The sequence below is a fragment of the Neomonachus schauinslandi genome, chromosome 13 (assembly GCF_002201575.2).
Source record: "Neomonachus schauinslandi chromosome 13, ASM220157v2, whole genome shotgun sequence".
Taxonomy (NCBI): domain Eukaryota; kingdom Metazoa; phylum Chordata; class Mammalia; order Carnivora; family Phocidae; genus Neomonachus; species Neomonachus schauinslandi.
Genome location: NC_058415.1, coordinates 40,464,845 through 40,484,162, shown reverse-complemented (window position 1 = coordinate 40,484,162; position 19,318 = coordinate 40,464,845). Strand labels below are relative to the sequence as shown.

Genomic DNA, 19,318 nt, shown 5'->3' with positions numbered 1-19,318 from the left:
GCTCAGGTCATGGTCCCAGGGTCCTGGGATCGAGCCCCGCATCGGGCTCCCTGCTCGGCGGGAAGCCTGCTTCTCCCTCCCCCGCTCCCCCTGCTTGTGTTCCCTCTCTCGCTGTGTCTCTCTGCCAAATAAAGAAATAAAATCTTAAAAAAAAAAAAGAAAGAAGTATCAGAACTTAAATCAGGCCTGTCCCAACACCAACACTCATCTTACAGAGCACGGTTATTGTGAGAGAGTGATCTCTTGGGTAGTTGCAGAATCTACTGATAGGGAAGTGTTGGATATATGTTGTAAAGACTCTTTTTCATCCAAAGTACGAGGTATGTTTTGCCATACAATACAGTTATGTGTAGATAAGGAAAGCCTCAAACTTTCTCCCATAATTCCCCCCAATTTTCTGGTCTTCCAGAGCAGAGAGGTCAGGCAGTTTAGGAATTAAGTGGCGGATGCCCCTCAGTCTCTTGCCTTCAAGCGCTTCTTTGGTAAGACGATCTACTGTCCACCACTGAGTCACGAGTTTGTCCAAATAAATCTCCCAAGCGGGCGTGCACCACCCTTATGGTCCCATCCTGAGTGGAACCGAGGGCAAAGCCGCGGGACTTCACAAGGGTAAAACACAGCTGCGTTCTGCTGATACCAGCGTGCACAGCCTGACATCCATGTTGTAGGAAATCACGGCTGTCTGACCGGGACACTGCAGTCTTGCTGCAGTGAGTCTTGTACTCTTCTCTAAATGGGGATGGGGCTGGTGGTGAGGGAGGAAGGACCAGTGTCGCTGCTTTCTATGGTTTGCGCGTGTCTGGGATGATTTTCAGTGAACCCAAGTTCTCAAAGGATGTAGCCTTTTTTCTTTAAAAAAAAAAAATGCCTTGGACTCCAATATTTTCAAATGCTTCTGATCTACTAAGCCAGAAGACCTATTTTTGAAGAAGTTTAATGAGACTAGGGGCAGGTGTGACCAAAGACACAATAGGAGACCATGTAACCAGAGTTTTTATTTTTAAAAATATATTTTAAATATATTTTAACATATATTAAATATATAATAAAAATTTTAATATAAAATATATGTAAATTATATTTATATAAAGATTTAAATATAAACAAATTAAATATATATATAAAAATATATATATTTAAAAAAATATTTTTAAAACAAATGATCACAACAGCCATTTATTCCTTTTGTAGCACTTTTGATTTTAAGGAAAATACAACATAAAAAAACCCCCCACATCTGCACTCAGCTGGTTATAACATTGAGGATTTCTTTCATGGCTCCGAGTATTTTTATTTTTCTCATCACCTGCCATTCACCATCCCTATTACTGGCCTACTGGCCATCCTGGTTGAAGGGGCTTCTCCCCCAAAAGGCCATGATAACTATTTGACTCCCTGCCTCCCACCCAGTTGCATAGCTCTGAGGTTGTCATGCACACTTTTTAGGAGAAGAGAATGACTGTAACTTTTGAAAATTGTTGTTGCTTTTTTTTATTTGTAAAATAATTGCTTATTGTAAAGAATTCATAAGCTACAGAAAGGGACAAGAAAGAAAAATCCTTCATAATCATACCACTCAAAGATAACTACTTTTGGGGCACCTGAGTGGCTCCGTCAGTTAAGCGTCTGCTTTCGGCTCAGGTCACGATCCCCGGGGTCCTGGATTGAGCCCCCGAGTCAGGCTCCCTGCTCAGTGGAGAGTCTGCTTCTCTCTCTCCCTCTGCCCCTCCCCCTGCTTGTACTCTCTCTGGCTCTCTCTCAAATAAATAAAATCGTAAAAAGCAAAAAACAAACAAAACAAAGACAACTACTTTTGGTGGCTTCCTTTCATTCTTTTATGCTGTGCAATTAAAAAAAAGGGAGGATATTATATGTACTATCAAGCTTATTGCCTGTTTCTACTCTTCATGATGTTATAAAAATTTCCTAATGTCATTAGATCTTTCTTGAAAACATAATTTTTAAAGGTTGAATAGCATTCAGTGTCAGGTAGAGACGGTTTATAAATCCGCTGTTGGACTTATAGTTTTATGGATTTTTTTGTTAATTGCTATTATAAATTATATTTAATGAACATATATATGTATATATGTGTATATATATATGTATGTATACCCGCACACATTTTGTGTACATATCTAATTATTTCTGCAGGACATACTCAAAAAAGTGGAAGTTTTGATCAGCGTATATATACATTATATACATATATATATATATATGCCAAATTTAAAATTTTCACTAATTTGCACCCCTCCAGCAAAAGATAAAAATGCCTGTGCCTCTAAACAGTTACCAACATGATGTATGATTATTTTTGTAAGTAAAAAAAGAACCTTGCTAACCTGAGAGGGAAAAAAATATTTGGTTGTTCGAAAATTCCATATGGAAATACATAATATTTCCCCCACCCCAAGACAACTGAACAGGTTTGTGTAAATGCTCCCAGAATTTTGTCTATGTCTGTATGAACATATAGATGAACAAAAATGGAACTATAGTCATCTCCTATTCTACAACTTACTGGGTTTTTTTATTGTTGTTGTTGTTGTTTTTTTACCAGTTCACACTCAGTTGTAGAAATTATTTATTTTCAGTTCCTCCTACCTCGGTATTTAAAATAGCTGAATAATAGTTTATTACATCATTCTATATATCATCCCATCCAAGACTCTACAAGTCTTATCATGGCACTTACTCTGTACTTAGCTAGGGTGAACCGAGATTTACTACAGTATCATTCTGGGATAAATGAAGTTAAGAATTGAATGGTTAGGAGTAATAGGAATGGAGACCATGGTCCCATACTTGTTTTCCAGTAGGAGTGGTGAACTGTGCTTCTCCATTCAAACCTGCTCCTTCCCTAACTTCCAACAGTCATTTGCAAGATGGACCGAGCTTCATACCATACCTGAGTGAGGCCTTTTGCCGTGCTTGAGCCTCTGTGCCTCTTGCACTCATGAGCAGTTGCCCATCCACTCAGTATTTTTGCAAATTGAGTCTACCTGTTTAGTTACCTGGTTCTCATCCTCAGTGAATTAAATACACAAATGCCTATAAATAATCACTTTTCAATTTTTTCATAAGTATTTCTGGGGTTTTTTTGTTTGTTTGTTTTGTTTTTAAGAGAGAGAGAGCGTGTGTGAGTGGGAGGGGAGGGACAGAGAGAGGGAGAGAAAGAATCTTAAGCAGGCTCCATGCTCAGTGTGGAGCCGACTCAGGGCTCGATCTCACAACTCTGAGATCAAGAGTTGGATGCTTAACCAGCTGAGCCACCCAGGCGCCCCAGTGTTTCTGTTTTTTATCCAACATTTATGCCATTTGAGCAAAGACGTGCCCCCAAAACGTTCAATGCATTCGTGATGCATTTCCTTATGTATATCTTTATAAGCTTATTTCTGTATATCACCAAATACTGGGAAAATGGAAGAATCCTCCTCTGGAGCTAATGTTAAGTTTGCAGTACAATTTTTGGGTCGATTTTAATGTATTCATTCAACAAGTATCCCTTGAGCTGCTCTTCCGGTTCAAGCGCTATGCCAGGTGCAGGGAATAAAGGGAGGGGGAGGGGTGGAGACATGATGTCTGCCATCAGGGAGATTATGTCCTAATAGGAGAGCCAGACAATGGACCATTAACAAAGCTGGGTCAAAATTTACAATGGAAAGTTAGCCTTTGTTCCAGGCATTATGATATTTACTGAGGATACTGTGAACGAGCCAGGCTTTAGCAGAAATGAACAAATGAGGAGGATAAGGAATCTGAAATTTGGGATAGGTTATCATTGTTAACCATTAAGACCCTATGTTGCTTGGAGATGAGAAACCTTTGTATAAGATTGTACATAATTATTGACTATCCAGGTTGACCAGTTGGACAAAACAGCCCCCTACATCACACACTTGAATTCCCCTTCTCAAGTGGGGCTCCTGAAAAATGGCTGTTACGGGATTTACCTCACTTCCCACGTGTTGAAGGCATCAGACCCTGACACCGATGATGATCTGATCATCTTTAAGATTTTACGAGGCCCCCAACATGGACATCTGGAGAACACAACAGGTACTGCCTTCCTTAATCCTTGTAATTGCTCATCTTAAAATACCCCATAGCTGGCAAAGCTAGAGAGTAATTTAATTAAGTGTAGGCCCATTTGGTAAACATTCCCCAGGGCTTACTGATAGGTGCAGTTTATAAATCAATATTGGTGCTAAAGAGGGTTTGAGGCTGAGCTTTCCAAAATTCATCTTGAGTGAGAGAATCAAATACCGATACACAGCTGTTTATTGTTTACAATTCTTTTTAACATCCAGATTATAATATATTCAGAGGAACACGCAGCGTCAGGACCCATTTCATACTTGTGACTAATTTTCTTTTTATCAGGAATTCTAAATGTTGTCAGTTCATTAACCAAAAAAAAAAAAAAATGGGAGGGGTATAATGGTTTCTCTGGATTGTACATTATTTCTGCTTTATGAAGACAATGATCAAAATATGTCACTAAAAAGGATGGCACAGAATTAGAGATTTTATTACTGTATCTTCCTACTTTCCCTCTATTTTTATATTTTCTTTAAGGCACAATATTTCTGAGCCAAAGTAAATTTTAAAGCTAATTTAAGCTTATTGCATATGAGTTTTAAGATGCTTGCAATAATGTTAATTTCTTTAAAAATATATACTTTGGCTGTTTTTAAAGCTGTGCTTAAAATAAAATAGCCATATAATTTATCAGCTTTTACTTAATATTTTGTTTGACTCCCCTTGAAATTCATTCCTTTCTTTCTTGTAGGTGAATTTATCCATGAGAAATTTATCCAAAAGGACTTAAACAGTAAGACCATTCTTTATATCATAAACCCATCTTTGGAAGTGAATTCAGATATCATGGAATTTCAAATCATGGACCCCACAGGGAACTCTGCAACTCCTCAAATGTAAATGATTTTGCTTATTTAGTGGTCTTATACATAATGTCCAGAATATATCTGATTATGAATGTGAAATATTCTTTTCAAACAAAATCCAAAGATCAATTGGTAGGCCATTTTAGAAGCTCACATCGAATTTATTTTGGAGAAAGAGTTTTCTTTCTAATGTATGATAATGGGAAAGCCAGTAGCCTTATAGGGTATGGGAATATTAAAAAGTTAAGGTATAGAGTGCTGGATCATTCATATTACTCATGTAAATGCATATACTTTTGCACACAGAGCGGTTTCTGTCTTGATAATTCACTCACATCCAGGACTGAGCTTGCAGGCTCATGGACAAATCGTGCAGCAAGAGGTCACTCTAGGACTGCGTTAGTAACCAGTCTTTGAAAATACCTACAGCAGGAAGAATGGGGTAGTCAGGAAGGGTCCGCAAAACATCTCTTACCTCCAAAGAAAGAAACAAACAAAAAAACCTCCCAAATGATTACTTGTGACTGCTTCTATAAATTAATAAACAGATCACAGGTAAGATGAAGACAGTGTAAAAGGGAAAATAGACTTGGAAAAATACTAAGGGACACTTCGAAATTGTATGAAATGTACAACAAGGGTAACATCCTCACAATGAACAAGATGATCCATCCTAATATTTCTGACTGGGCCCCTGTTCTAAATTTCTCTTGAATGTAGAGCTTTAATAACTTACCAGTTATCAGATAATCACAGAAATGTTAATCAGAATCCGATTCTCCTTATGCTGTGTTTTTCTTTTAAAATTTGACACCCTTCCCAGTCCTCTCATAGAAAAGTTGCTCATTTATCCAAATTCCAGTGTTTGCTGTAACCTCGTAAAACCACACACCGTAAGCGGTACAGCCCCTTTCTGGACCTTTTATGACAGAATATGGACAAAGGAAGAAAACAAATTCACCTCTGTTCTCGCCATTCTTAGTTTTTCTGACCCTGAATTGTAGTTCCAACAATTGCCAGCAGAGGTCTCTATAGTCATTGTAAGAAAAATGTATCCTCAGCAAAATTCATTCCCGGAGTCCCGCCTCCATCTGCCCTGATAAAGGATAGTACCTGGCTCAGATTCATAACATTCACAGATTTTTATTGAGTGGCTATCATATGCCAGGTTCACAGTACTAGATGCTGAGGAAATAGGCATGAATAAGGAAGACCTGGGCTTTGCCATTAAAATATAATCATTAGTTTATAAAATTAAAATGGAGGACCGCCACCCATTAAACTGATCTTGTCCAAGAGAAATGATTCCTTGGCATTACTTTATAGAAAATTTCTTTATAGAAAATATATTACCAAACTGCAATTTCAGACGAGTGTCTTCCAGTTCTCAAGAAAATGAAAAAAAGTCCTGCTCCAAAATCATTAATAAATTGATTACATTTGCTTTTTAATAATTCAACTAAAGAACAGGACTATGGACCGGACTTGTTGGTGACCTAATGCTCACCACTGCGCCTCCACATGTGAACATAGCTTGGCTGACAGGATTTTTTTTCTCCCACAGTGGTGCTAGATTGATGCCCCTTCAACTGCACACCCTTTTCATTCCTCATTGTTACAAAGGACATTGCTTTTGAAGACGATTTATGTGGTTAAGTAATTCTCAAATTCATAGGAGGATCACAGAAGAATTTATAACCTTAATTGAGGCTATTTTAAATAGACTCCTGCTTCTGTGATATCAATTTTCATGTACCTTGCTAAAGGGATTTCTAAATCAGCTTGAAATGATTGGAACCAACGGAACAAGATGATGCAAAATATGCCTGCCAGGGGTTAACCCAGAAGTCATTCGGATTTGATTCTGACATATAGTGTTTTCTTTAGAGTAGGAAGGAGAGATAGAAATTACTCAGCACTTCCCTTCATAATTTGTGAGTGGTATAATTGTCCCTAACCTCATTTATAAATAGATGGTTTTTGGAGCAAGAAGCCCATTATTCCAGTAAGAAACAATGTTGTGAAGAGTAGTCTTTCCAAAACAGCCCACAAGAGCCTAGTTACATGCACAATATATATAACAGGTATTTGCAGTACAATTGTTTTCTACTCTGTTTCTTTCTTTCTTTCTTTCTTTTTAAGATATTGTTTATTTATTTGAGAGAGAGCGAGCGAGAGAGCGAGCGAGAGCACAAGCAGGGGGAGGGACAGAGGGAGAGGGAGAAGCGGACTCTCTGCTGAGCAGGGAGTCCGATGCGCGGCTCGATCCCAGGATCCCGGAATCATGACCTGAGCTGAAGGAAGACGACTGAGCAAGTGAGACACCCAGGCGCCCTCTACTCTGCTTCACTGCTCTTCTTTAATCATCACAACCACCAATCAGTTAGATACCATCATAATCCAGAGAACGAGAACACTGAAACACGGAGATAGGAAGTGACTCATCTAGGCTCATGCAACTAATTAGTGAAGGAGCTGGGATTCAGGCCCGGGATGGGTGGCTCTCGAGTCCACGGTTTTCCTTATTGCACTAAAGAACTGCTTGCCCTCTCTTAACAAGTCAGCTAAACTGGCCTCCTGGGAAAGGAGCGGCAAACTTTATCTCCTTTCTCTCCAGTCATTGGCCACCTAGGCAGCAAAAAAGGAGGAATCCATACTCTTCAAGGACTTTATGTTTTAGGTTTTTTTTAAAAAAAGTAAGTTACAGCTATTAGTATGAATGTGTGCTCCATGTCCAACACACTGGGAATTATGGCATAGATAACAAACAAAAAGCCACTGGACTTAGAGTCAAAGAACAAGGCTCGAGCTTCGGGTCTGCCATTGACCTAGGTGATTGTGCAAGCCTTAGTTATCTCTTCTGTCAGATGAGGGCAATACCACAATTTGTTAAGAGAAACAAATGAGATAACACATGTGAGAGCATCTTGTACATTTAAAGTCTTTGACAAATGTAACTTGTGGTGGTGATTCCTGTTGTTCATTCATATGAGTACAAGACTGACTATTTGAAGAAGTGTCCTGGAGACCTCTGGTGGCCCATCTCTAATTAGAAATTGATTCTGAGATGATTCACAAAGTAAACAGTCAATATGCTTCTTCATCAATAAGCTAAGTCTTGTGTAATTTTATGTTCTTGTTTGGCTTGGACAGGATGAATAGATTAATATTCCATTTATTTGGAGGGGTGAAAACCTTCTGTAATAAAGCTAAAGGGAACATTGGGTACAATCTGGAGCAGAAAGGAGGCTCTTTTAAAAACCAAGAGGGACCCATGTTCAGAATCTTGATTGCTAGTAAATTTTTGCTATTGCAACATTTCTATAGAATATTAAATCTGAAGGGCCAATAGATATTCCACAAGAAAAGGTGTTAGGAAATCGTGATTTAATCAAGTTGTTGCTAGCTAGCTAGCTTGCATGCTCTTTAACTACATCACATCCCAGAATCATGGAGATGCTCCTATGGGAATTTCTGCAACAGGGATATAGTATGTAGCATATCTCAACTTGATTTGACTATAGAACCACCACTACCCCACCCCAGACTAGCTCATGGAACAAATTGTTCATGGAATACATTTGGGAGACATTTTATCGTAAATAGAAATTATTTTATAACACGGAGATTCATGGAAATTTGCATAAAGATTTAGATTTGGCCAAGTGCCTAAATTCAGGCACTGTGCTAGGTGCTTTCACATGTGTTGTCTAATTTAATCTGCAAAATACAATCCTCTGAGGGTGATAAAGAAATCAGGCTCAAAGCATTTAAGTAATTGGCCAGAAGTCACGAAAGGAGTAAATGGCAGAGCCGGAAGTGAACCCTGACCTCGAGACCTCAGAGTGAGCGCTCATCTTATTGGCTCGGGCCTTGGCGTGACTCACTCACACGCCGGACCGGTTCTCTAGCCCCGCTCCCATCTCAAGATGGTCCGCAGAGCTCCCAAACTCAGCTACATAGGACTCACACTGTTCAAAAAATGCCTTTGCAGACCACAGAATGCAGCCAGCTTCTGACCAAGGCAGTTTCTTCACGCATCTCCTGCATTGATCTCTTTCATGTTCTCACTGGGGACAAAAAGTGAACTTGAAAAGAAAAGTTGACCCGTGCTGAAATTCTTCATCGCTCTGGGTCGCTTCTCCAGCTGCTGCACGATTCCAAGGACTGATTCTTCTTCTCCCTCTGGCTCCCCTTATTCATTCCTGGCTTTGAAAGAGAAGGGACAAATAGAGATCAGACAGCAAAGGAATTTCTAACAGGCACACCCCCTGATGCTTTAGCAACTTTTATGAAACACCTTTCAGGGGAAGAGGTTGAAACTCTTGGTGAGGTAAAGATTTCACGTTACCTGCAAGCCGGAAGTTGGAGTGTTTGTCTCCGGATAGATTGAAGAAAGCGCAGAAGAAGGAAAGGGAAATGGCGCTTATTAAGCACTCTATACATATAAACGAATTTTAATTGTCATCATTTGACATGAGTATAATTCTCATTTTAAAGCTAATGAAAACTGAGACCTCGGGAGACTGGGTAACTGACCAGAATCACACACTAATAAGTGGTTGCAAGATGTGTCTGACTGTAAAGCACTTGTTTTGGGTACTTAGTGTGCTGCCTCCTGGCTAAACACTGTTTTCTCATTACCACAAGAGAAAGACAAAATGGAAAACACAGGTGTTCCTAGCATGAGATTATGGAGATTAATAACATCCTCTCTGAATTGATAAGTTGTAGAATACTCGGAACAATATTTTTTAGCCTTTCAATTTTCTTAAGTCATATGCTACTTGATTATACATGAAGATCTAGTTGGAAGAATAATTTAATCACAATTTTAGCTTTTATAAAACCTTTCACTGAGAAACTCAAAATACTTAATGAGTATTCATTAAGGCTCATTTAAGCCCTTTGAAGTACAGACTCATCATTATTTACACTTTGGGAAGTGAGGAAACTGAGGCATAGAACAACTAAGTGCCTTTTTCACACACTCTTGTTAACCTAGATTAATGTCCCAAATCCCAAGCTGGGGTTTTAATCCCAAGTCTTTCAGTTAATTGTTTCTTCATATAAATGACTCAAGTAGCCACAAAATGAAATATCAGGAAAAAAAAAAAAATATATATATATAAACATTTACAGCAACACTATTGACAGTTTGGGCCAGGTAATTCTTTGTCACGGGCTGGGGGTGAGCTGGGGCAGGCAGGGTGTCCTGTGCATTGCATGCTGTTTACAGCATCCCTCGTCTCTACCCATGAAACGCCACTATCGCCCTCCTCCCAGCTGTGACAATCAAAGCTGTCCCTAGACAATGCCAAATGCTGAGAATCATGTACATACTCAGAAAATACCATAGGTGTGTGTTAAGCAATCATGCTTTATGGTCCAATGCTCTTTTGTCAACACCATCCTTTCTCGATACTCTAATATAAAGTACAATCATAGCTAAAGAATCCAGAGTAAGGACTAGAAAGAACATGTGAGGATCATCTATCCTAGCATTTTTTCAAATTTTGTGAAATATGATGTTAATAGGGCCAGGGAGACGAAAGGTTTCGGTGATCAACTTAGCTTGGGAAACAGTGATTAAACAAGGTCCCTTCATTCATTGAACAAATATCTATTGAGCACCTACTGTTTTCCAGCCAATCTCCAGGGGACTTGGGAATACATCAGTGAACCAAAGGCCCCTGTTTACTTGGGAGCATACTTCATATCTAAATAAATTAAATAGTATGTTCTACATGATACTACTTTGGAAAATGAAAAAGTTGGTCAGGATAAGGGGGATCACAGATGCTAGGCTTTAGGGATGGATTACAATTTTATTTTTTACTTTTTATTTTTTTTTAAAGATCTCATTTCTTTTTTAGAGAGAGAGAGAGAGAGAAAGAGAGGGAGAGAGATCACAAGCGGGGAGGAGGGGGAGAGGGAGAAGCAGGCTCCCTGCTCGATGTGAGGCTTGATGTGGGGCTTGATGTGGGGCTCGATCCCAGGACCCTGGGATCATGACCTGAGCCAAAGGCAGATGCTTAACTGACTGAGCCACCCAGGCATCCCTGGATTGCAATTTTAAATTGGTTATTTAAATGGCTTTTCTTATATTCATAGCAAAAGTTAGAGGAACGTCAACAAAAATGTTATCTGAGAATCAGCTGACTATGTGAAATCTACAATAAAAGTGTAGTATATCTAATAGTTCTACTTATAAATTATGTCCCATACATCCTTAAATCAGTATTAAACACACACACCTACACACACACACACACACACACATCTTCCCTCTGGAGAGTCCATTGTTAAAATATTTATAATCATATCACTGCTTATATGAATATATAAAATATAACGAGGCAATATGTAAATTTAAAATATGTGCTGAAGTTAAACAAAAGAAGAGACATTAAACGGAGACAGGAAACAAAACAAAGCAAGACAGTTTTCTTGTGCTGCACTTTGAGATCATTTTGTGCATGGCAGAGGGACCAGAAGCCTCGTGACTTCTAATCCGATTTAATCTCCACTGATCAATCCTATGTCTTCCATTCACAGTAGCGATTGTTGGGAATTCAAATTTAGTTTCCCGCTTAAATCAAATTTCCTGTTGTGATAAGTACCCCACAATCACTGAGGGAAATGTTTCTCAACTGCAGATGACTTACGCCTCAGGGACATTTGAAGATTTCGGGAAGCCGTTTTGACTGGAGGGGCTGATGTGACTGCATCTAGTGGGCAGAGGCCAGGGATGATGCTCACCATCTTACAATGCACAGGACAGCTCAGCCACAAAGAACTATCTGGTCCCGAAGTGAATAGTGTCCAGGTTAGAAACCATGACCTGGGGCTTTAAGGAATTCTCACTTCTTGCTAAATGACTTGAAATGATCGCCATATGTGTTTCGCGTAAAGTGTGTCCGTAAACGTCATCCCTGACCTTAGATTGAGATTTGCTCAATGGCAACAGGACAAGGGAGGGATCGTTAAAATGTGAAGATTCAACCCAAGCCTTGTCTGCATGACCCCTACACATCCAGAGCTTTCCAAACTTCTCTCAGGGGCTCCTGCATCTGGTTGTCTACGTGATGCCCAGCATGCGGTCGTGTGACCTCTTGCAGGTGGAATTTCTCTTTTCCCTCAGGTGTTTGCGTAGAATTTAAGCAACAAGCCTCAGCAATAGAAAGATCTCAAATTCAGTCCTGCAAAAACCAAACACATTCAAAACACGTGTGATACCTACCCTATGGAAGTGCATGTGCTTCGTGATTTAGATGTTTTTCCAGAAAGTATATAGCATGGCTTAATTTCGTGGTTTTTCAATAGATCTTTATTATTTGTAGTGAGGAGTTTTAAGAAAAGAAACTACAACATTGTGTAATGACAACCTTACCCTGTAAGCAGTATGTAGCATTCTAATCATGCATCAGGGAAATGCACGCACTTTCCCAAACACCAAAGCCCTTTATGCTTTGAAGCTGAACAGCACTCTGCGTGGTCCCTTTATGGATCTAGATCAGCAATCAAACTGCATTTAGCTTTAGGCCTTGAGGTCACCTGGATCTGCAGAGTGACGTTGATGAATTTTTGCTTGTCATAGTTCCCATTAGCAGCGGATGGATGGATGGATTCTCAGAAGATTGGACATTGAAACGAATTTAAACCTTATTGAGACTTAGGTGAAATCCACCCATCTTTATTTCACTCATTCCCACTGCTCTTCTGCCTTCCTGTTTCATCTTTCTGTCCTTTGCCCCAATCCATCTTGTTGATTTTTTTTCCCCCTTCTCACTTAGTGGGGTCCTTTAGGAATTCTTTGCCACATGTTATTTTTATTGGTATTTATAATAGCCTCGGTTGTGTGTTATCTTGTGATTCTTTAAGCATAGCCATTTATTTCTTTATTTCTTGACTGCTCCATGCCAGATTTGAATTCAGTCACATCGAAGACCCATGAGGATCCCAGTATTTCTTATACAAGGATTCTGTTTTCAAGTCAAAATTTTATGAAGCCCAGCATGCCAGTAACAATTTCATACGTATTGATTGAATAAACATGTATGTTTATATAGATTCATGAACCTCTGCCATGATTCCATGCTCCCACACTTCCTTGCTGCTCTAGCCCATGGTCCTTGGGGTAACAGACAGTGCTATTGAGTTTACCTTGCTGGTGAACTTAGAGTATGTGACTGTGACATGATTGGTGCAAAGACACGAAGTGGATATTAGGGGATAAACTTACTCTAATATGAATATGCTCTTATATGCTGGGGACCCCCAGCAAAGCCTGGAGAACCCCGTGAAACCCATACTCTACATGGTGGCACCCAGAATTTCTAGTTGTGTGAGAAAAAAATTGTAAAAAAATATGCATTAAGAAATCTAGAAGAGGGGCACCTGGTGGCTCAGTTGTTAAGCAGCTGCCTTCGGCTCAGGTCCTGATCTCAGGGTCCTGGGATCGAGCCCCGCCCGCATCGGGCTCCCTGCTCCGTGGGAAGCCTGCCTATCCCTCTCCCACTCCCCCTGCTTGTGTTCCCTCTCTTGCTGTGTCTCTGTCAAATAACTAAATAAAATCTTTAAAAAAAAAATCTAGAAGAAAGAGCCTACATCCAATTGAAAGATTGGGGATATAGTAAGGCAACCACTGAGGGGTTTGCAGATGTAGAATGGAAGGAAAATGAGAGAAACAAAATGACGGAAGTGTGTTAAATGATCATTGTGAAGATTGCCTGTGTCCTTTACACTTGTGACTCTGATTTTCTCCAGTTTTCTGAAAAAGAAAAGGAAAGTTTCTATATTATGAGGAGTCAAGTAGACAGTTTCCACCCAATGTTGGGCTCACTAAATCTACTGTGTGAAAAAGACCACCCCCTATTTATCAGGTTTTTTCAGTTGTATTGCTGCATCCAAACTACATGTCAGTCAGCGCTTTTATATGAACAGAAGAAGGAACAGATAATGGTTATAAAACCCATGCATATTGTAATTCCAAGGCACATCCTGAAAGATAACTAGTTATTAAATTGAACCCAAGTTCAGAGAAGGTCTAAGTCTGGAACAGTTCTTCATATACCCGTGAAGGCCAAAAAGTAAGAGAGAAGATTTCCTATCAATGTCCTTTCCATAAATAAATGTCTCCTTGAACTTCACTGCTCCTGGTTCCTTTGCCCCTTCAGAGGACTCATGTTTGAGTCCCTCTGACAGCCTTTTAACCTTAGTTTCGGCATTTGTAAAATAGAACTCTAATACTTACTCTTTCTAACTCATGGCATTGTTGTAAGCATCAGATGAGATTGTTAGTAAAAGTTCTTTTTGAGCTAAAATGTATCAAATAAGCATAAGGAATTTTTAGCACTGGTGTAGGTTGATGAACCACGTCTGTCACCAGGATATGAACCAGTGATTCAATCTCCTACCAAGCAGAGGATCCCTAAAGGCATTTACTGTGCTTTTGCAAAAAATGATTTTCCTTTTTCTTTTCCTTTCATGCACAGTTTGGAATTGAAGTGGTCTCATATTGAATGGTCACAGACTGAATATGAGGTCTGCGAGAATGTGGGCATGTTGCCCTTGGAAATTACCAGAAGGGGATATTCCATGGACTCAGCCTTCGTGAGTGTAAAGGTAACAGCTCTAAAATATAAACTGTCAGGCTAAAACTTGGGTTCCTGGTTGGTGCCTTTGATTATTTTCTTAAAAAGGAAACCAAAGTAACCAAGGAAATTGCAAATTGCAGGATTAGCACATTATTTTAGAGATTCTACACCTAACATTTTCTTATCCTTCCACCCTTTATCTAGCTTCACTCGCTCCTAGATATGGTATTTCAAACCCATTTTTAGTTTTTAAATCTAGTCATTAAGTCCTGAAGTTTGACTTTACAGGGAGATACATCCAACCTAGTAAATCGAGCCAAACTCTGCTTTGGAAAAGAAAAATTGTATGCAAGACCTTCTGTGAGGTCCCAGAACAAATTTCAGCCCCCAGAAGGATTTCTCTTAGTGTGCCACCAGGATCACTTCCTATGGTCTTAGTGGATGAGGAAAATCAAGGACAAACTTATCTTAAGAGTCACCCAAGTTAAAATTAGGAGCACACCTATCAATCCAGGCCTCCGAAATATAAAGAATATTCAGGAATCACTTTTAGATTAGTCAGCTTGTTATTCCTTTCCTTCAGCATAGACCACGGAGCACAACTTATGGCTTCTAGAATTGAAGGGTCTTTTTAGGAGTCACTATCACAGTAACACTTCAAGAGAATGACAGCTTGAAAAGTTTTCACCAACCAACAATGGTGAATGAGCCTTGGAGACTCCGCTCCTCAATCCCATGAAAGAGGCAGTGATATTAGCTTCTGGAAAAAATGGCCATCTCAGTTCATTCTCCATTATAATAATACATTCAAATCACCCTCAGAACCTTGTGCACCTAAATTCTGCCATATCTGCATTTGGTATTTATCTTTCCAGGGGGCATAGACTCTTTTTCCCAGATCTGTGGGTGCTTTATTGCTAGTGAAACATTAGACAACTTGGTATGCCCTATAATTTCCCAGCAGATTGTTCATGCAAAGAGAAATCTGCCTGAATGGTTTTTAAATAACGCTTTGGTTGTTTCTAGAAAGCACAATATGCCCCAGTCTAGAGTTTGGGGCCACATACCATTCACCTGGCCAGGTAGAAAGAACATATGTGGCCTGACATGGAACCTTTTGTCTACTTCGGCTTAATGCGTATCGCGAACCTGCCCACTGAGTGTGCAGGCCTTCATCCAATATGGCCCTGAGGCTTCAGGGACAGCTCCACCCAGAGCACAGGTGCCACTCCATACCAGAGCATATTGGCTGCTTGACCAGAAGCAGAGGAAGAGAAAGCACGTTTCCCTGTGTTATTTGCCTTGGTTTGAATCGTGCACCTTCACGGAGCTGATTGCTCCCACCAGCCTGCCGCAGACCGTTCCTTTTCCCACATAGGATTCTGTCAACTCAGTGGTGGTAAAATACCAAGTAATTGCATGTGCAAGAGTCATGCAGGGAAATGTAACTTCCGGCATATGGTGGCTACAGGTGTACAATGGGCCACCTTTTCATAATGCGAGGCTGTTCAGGAAGAGCCTTGGCATTGTGTGCAAAGTGCAAATGGAAGCTTAGGAGGAAGTACCCTCTTCAGCACAATGTTTCCACTGCAGACCCATTCGCAGGTCTTAGGGCCCTTGGTGACGAACGGAGGGAATGTCTAAAGCCATAAAAATAGGAACTTTGAAGTTTTCCATGGTGCGCTTCATTTCTTTGTATGAAAGTGAAGAAATAGAGGAACCCACATTCTTGATCATCTTAAATGTCTAAAAAAGGGCGAAGTAACAGCTACCTCTCGTGCTTACACCGCATTCTCATCTGATGACTTCTTTTTCACACTAGCCAAGGACACTATTCTTTTTTTTTTTTTTTTTTTAAGATTTTATTTATTTTTTAACAGAGAGAGAGACAGCGGGAGAGGGAACACAAGCAGGAAGAGTGGGAGAGGGAGAAGCAGGCTTCCCGCCGAGCAGGGAGCCCGATGTGGGACTCGATCCCAGGAGCCTGGGATCATGACCTGAGCCAAAGGCAGATGCTTGATGACTGAGCCACCCAGGCGCCCCAAGGACACTATTCTTAACATGGATTTAGGCTCCCTCTGGGGGAGATAAGGCCATGACTTGAGAGCCCTAAATCGCCTCTGGTTTTCAGCCCTGGGAATGGGGAACAGATCAGTAAATAGTCTCTTCAGACTAGCGTAATTTTTGTTGTTGTTGTTAATGACTGACTTGGTGAAGCCTCAAAAGCCCTCCGTGGTGTGTGTGGATTGATTTTGTGTGGCCGTTCACCAGGTCGGCCAGCCCCGTGGAGCTCTTATTCATTTCTGTGAAGAAGGATGGTTTCGTCCTGACAGGAAAATGGACCAGACTTGTTTCAGGTCAACTTGTCTAAGGCCTTCCATGCCCTGAAACTCATAGGACACCCTTAAGCTACTTGTGGGGAGCAACTGCCGCTGCTTCCCCCCCCCTCACTTTCCTCTGAGGCATGATTTCAAAGCCAGTTTGGGGTAGAAGGAAGGGGATGAAATAAATGGATCCTCATAATGAAGAGAAAAATAGCGTTTAAGATTTATGCTGCTTTCTCCAATGACCGAATCATTTATAAAGAAGCAAAAAGAAAAAGAGAAAAAAAAAAGCTTTGCTTTTACTTCCATTGATAGTAGTCTAAGAAAAAATTTAAGTTTAAGGAAGATCCATGTAGCCTAGATCTAAAATGGTTTATTATAATTTGAAAAAAAAAACTTTTATGTTAAAACAGATTTAAGAGCATGAGTTTGGGGTGCCTGGCTGGCTCAGTCAGTAGAGCATGCAACTCTTGATCTTGGGGTTATGAGTTCAAGCCCCATGTTGGGTTGTTGGGTGGAGAGCCTCCCTAAAAAAAAAGAGCATTAGTTTAATCTACTATGATACTAGACTAGATGTTTCTCTATTAAAATAATATTTATTTTTATTGAAAAAGGACATTTTTTCCTCTTAAGGTCAACCAAGTGTCAGCTACAGTTGGAAAAGACTTCATTCTGACTCCATCTAAACTGATTCAGTTTGACCCAGGTATGTTTTGTGTCTACAGTTTGTTTCCTGTTTTTGTAAGAATGTGTGCAGGTCATGGGGACCTATTTCAGCCACTCCAAGAGAGATCAGTTTGGACTTGAGGTTTTGTCCCCCATATTTCACTTTATCACAAGTGAATATTTATTTAAAATGAGAAGAAAACTCATAACAAATAAATATAAAAATATCAAAGCAAACATCCAAAAAAATCCAGAAAAGGGTGTCATCTAAAAAATTATTCGGGGGTGCCTGGGTGGCTCAGTCAATTAAGTGTCCAACTTTTGGTTTTGGCTCAGGTCATGGTCTCAGGGTCATGAGATTGAGCCCCACATTGGGCTCTGCACTGGGCTTGGAGCCTGCTTAAGATTCTCCCTCTCCCCTGCCCCCTTCTAAAAAAAAACCAAAAGACAAAAAAAAATCAAATAAAAAGTTACTTGGAGTCCTAACATAAAGCTGAGCTAATTTAATTGCCTCATACTTTGATGGAAATTTTCAGAAAGTCATATTCGCATGAGGCCATTTCTAAATGATTTCTCTTGGAGTAGGTTGAAATGAGGAGATTCCAGGGAAGATTAATTAGATAGCACATATTTTGCTTTAAATCTGTGGAAAAAATTCTGCCAGGTGCAAAAGGGAATATAAAGCATGGTGCCTACTCTCAAAGGTGTTCTATCATGTGGGAAATAGAGACATGAAAACAACTCATTAAGAGTATATTGGGACCCAAGAGATGAGCTACTGTTCTGGTTAAGGGGAATCCTGGAAAACTTCCCAGAGGAGATGGGTATTCTGAGCAAGTAGAAGAAGAAGGAGGAGGGGACTTCAGGGTGAAGGACCAACACACTTTTGGGGAACTGTGTCTAAAGCACTGAGGCTGGATCCACACCTTCCTTCCCTGGCTTCTGTTGAAGGGGCAGGTAGCTCTCCTTCACTGCACGCATGGTTCTCTCTTCCCCTCTGGTCTGGGATGGACGTGGATCACCTGTCCAGGGGCAAATGGAAAAGGCCTTGTGAAGCAGCCAGGGCTTCAGGCTTTGTGCTCTCCTGCAGAGGAGGCATTCTACACTCTGAGAACATTCCACCAAGTCACAACTCTTGCCATTATCTGCCACTGATACGTGATGGTTCAAGCAAAGGCAAAACAAAGTAGACTAAGTATCATCACCACCCCAAAATTGACATCCTTTATAGTAAACATAGAAAAGAAATGCATTTCTGCCATTTATCACAAGTAGCATGATGTTTTGTGACTAGTTTAGTTTGCTAAGGCTGCCCTCACAAAATATCACAAACAGGTAGCTTAAAAACAGAAATTTATTTTCCCACCATTCTGGAGGCTACAAGTTCAAGATCAAGGGGTCAGCAGGGTTGATTCCTTCCAGGGGTTGTGAGAGAGCATCTGTTCCATGCCTGTCTCCCATGCTCTGGTGATTGGCTGGAATCTTTGGTGTTCCTTGGCTTCTGCTATATCTATACCAGTCTCTTCCCTTGTCCCCACATGACTTTCTTGTGTATGCATCTGTGTCCAAATTTCCCCTTTTTATAAGGACATCAATCATAATGGATTAGAGGCCCACTCTAGTATGACTTTATCTTAACCAGTTACATCTGTAAATAAGGTCATGTTCTGAAGTACTAGGAATTAGGATTTCAACATAAAGATTTTGAGTACCCAATTCAACCTATAACAATGATCCTTAAATTTGACATGAAACTACCCAAATATTATGATTGGCCTCCTTCCTATGATATTTATGTTTCCTGACTCATGTAAGTTTG

The 19,318-nt window shown here is 40.1% G+C and overlaps 1 protein-coding gene across 1 annotated transcript in view; it reads left to right on the top strand.

Annotated features, from left to right (window-relative positions):
• The window catches only part of FREM1 (FRAS1 related extracellular matrix 1), a 145,954-nt gene that overhangs the window by 105,369 nt on the left and 21,267 nt on the right, over positions 1-19,318 (top strand). The window contains exons 25-28 of the mRNA XM_021682416.2: positions 3,864-4,062; positions 4,796-4,940; positions 14,408-14,537; positions 17,467-17,539. Coding sequence (XP_021538091.1) covers positions 3,864-4,062; positions 4,796-4,940; positions 14,408-14,537; positions 17,467-17,539 — 547 coding nt within the window. The remainder of the gene's footprint in view (positions 1-3,863; positions 4,063-4,795; positions 4,941-14,407; positions 14,538-17,466; positions 17,540-19,318) is intronic.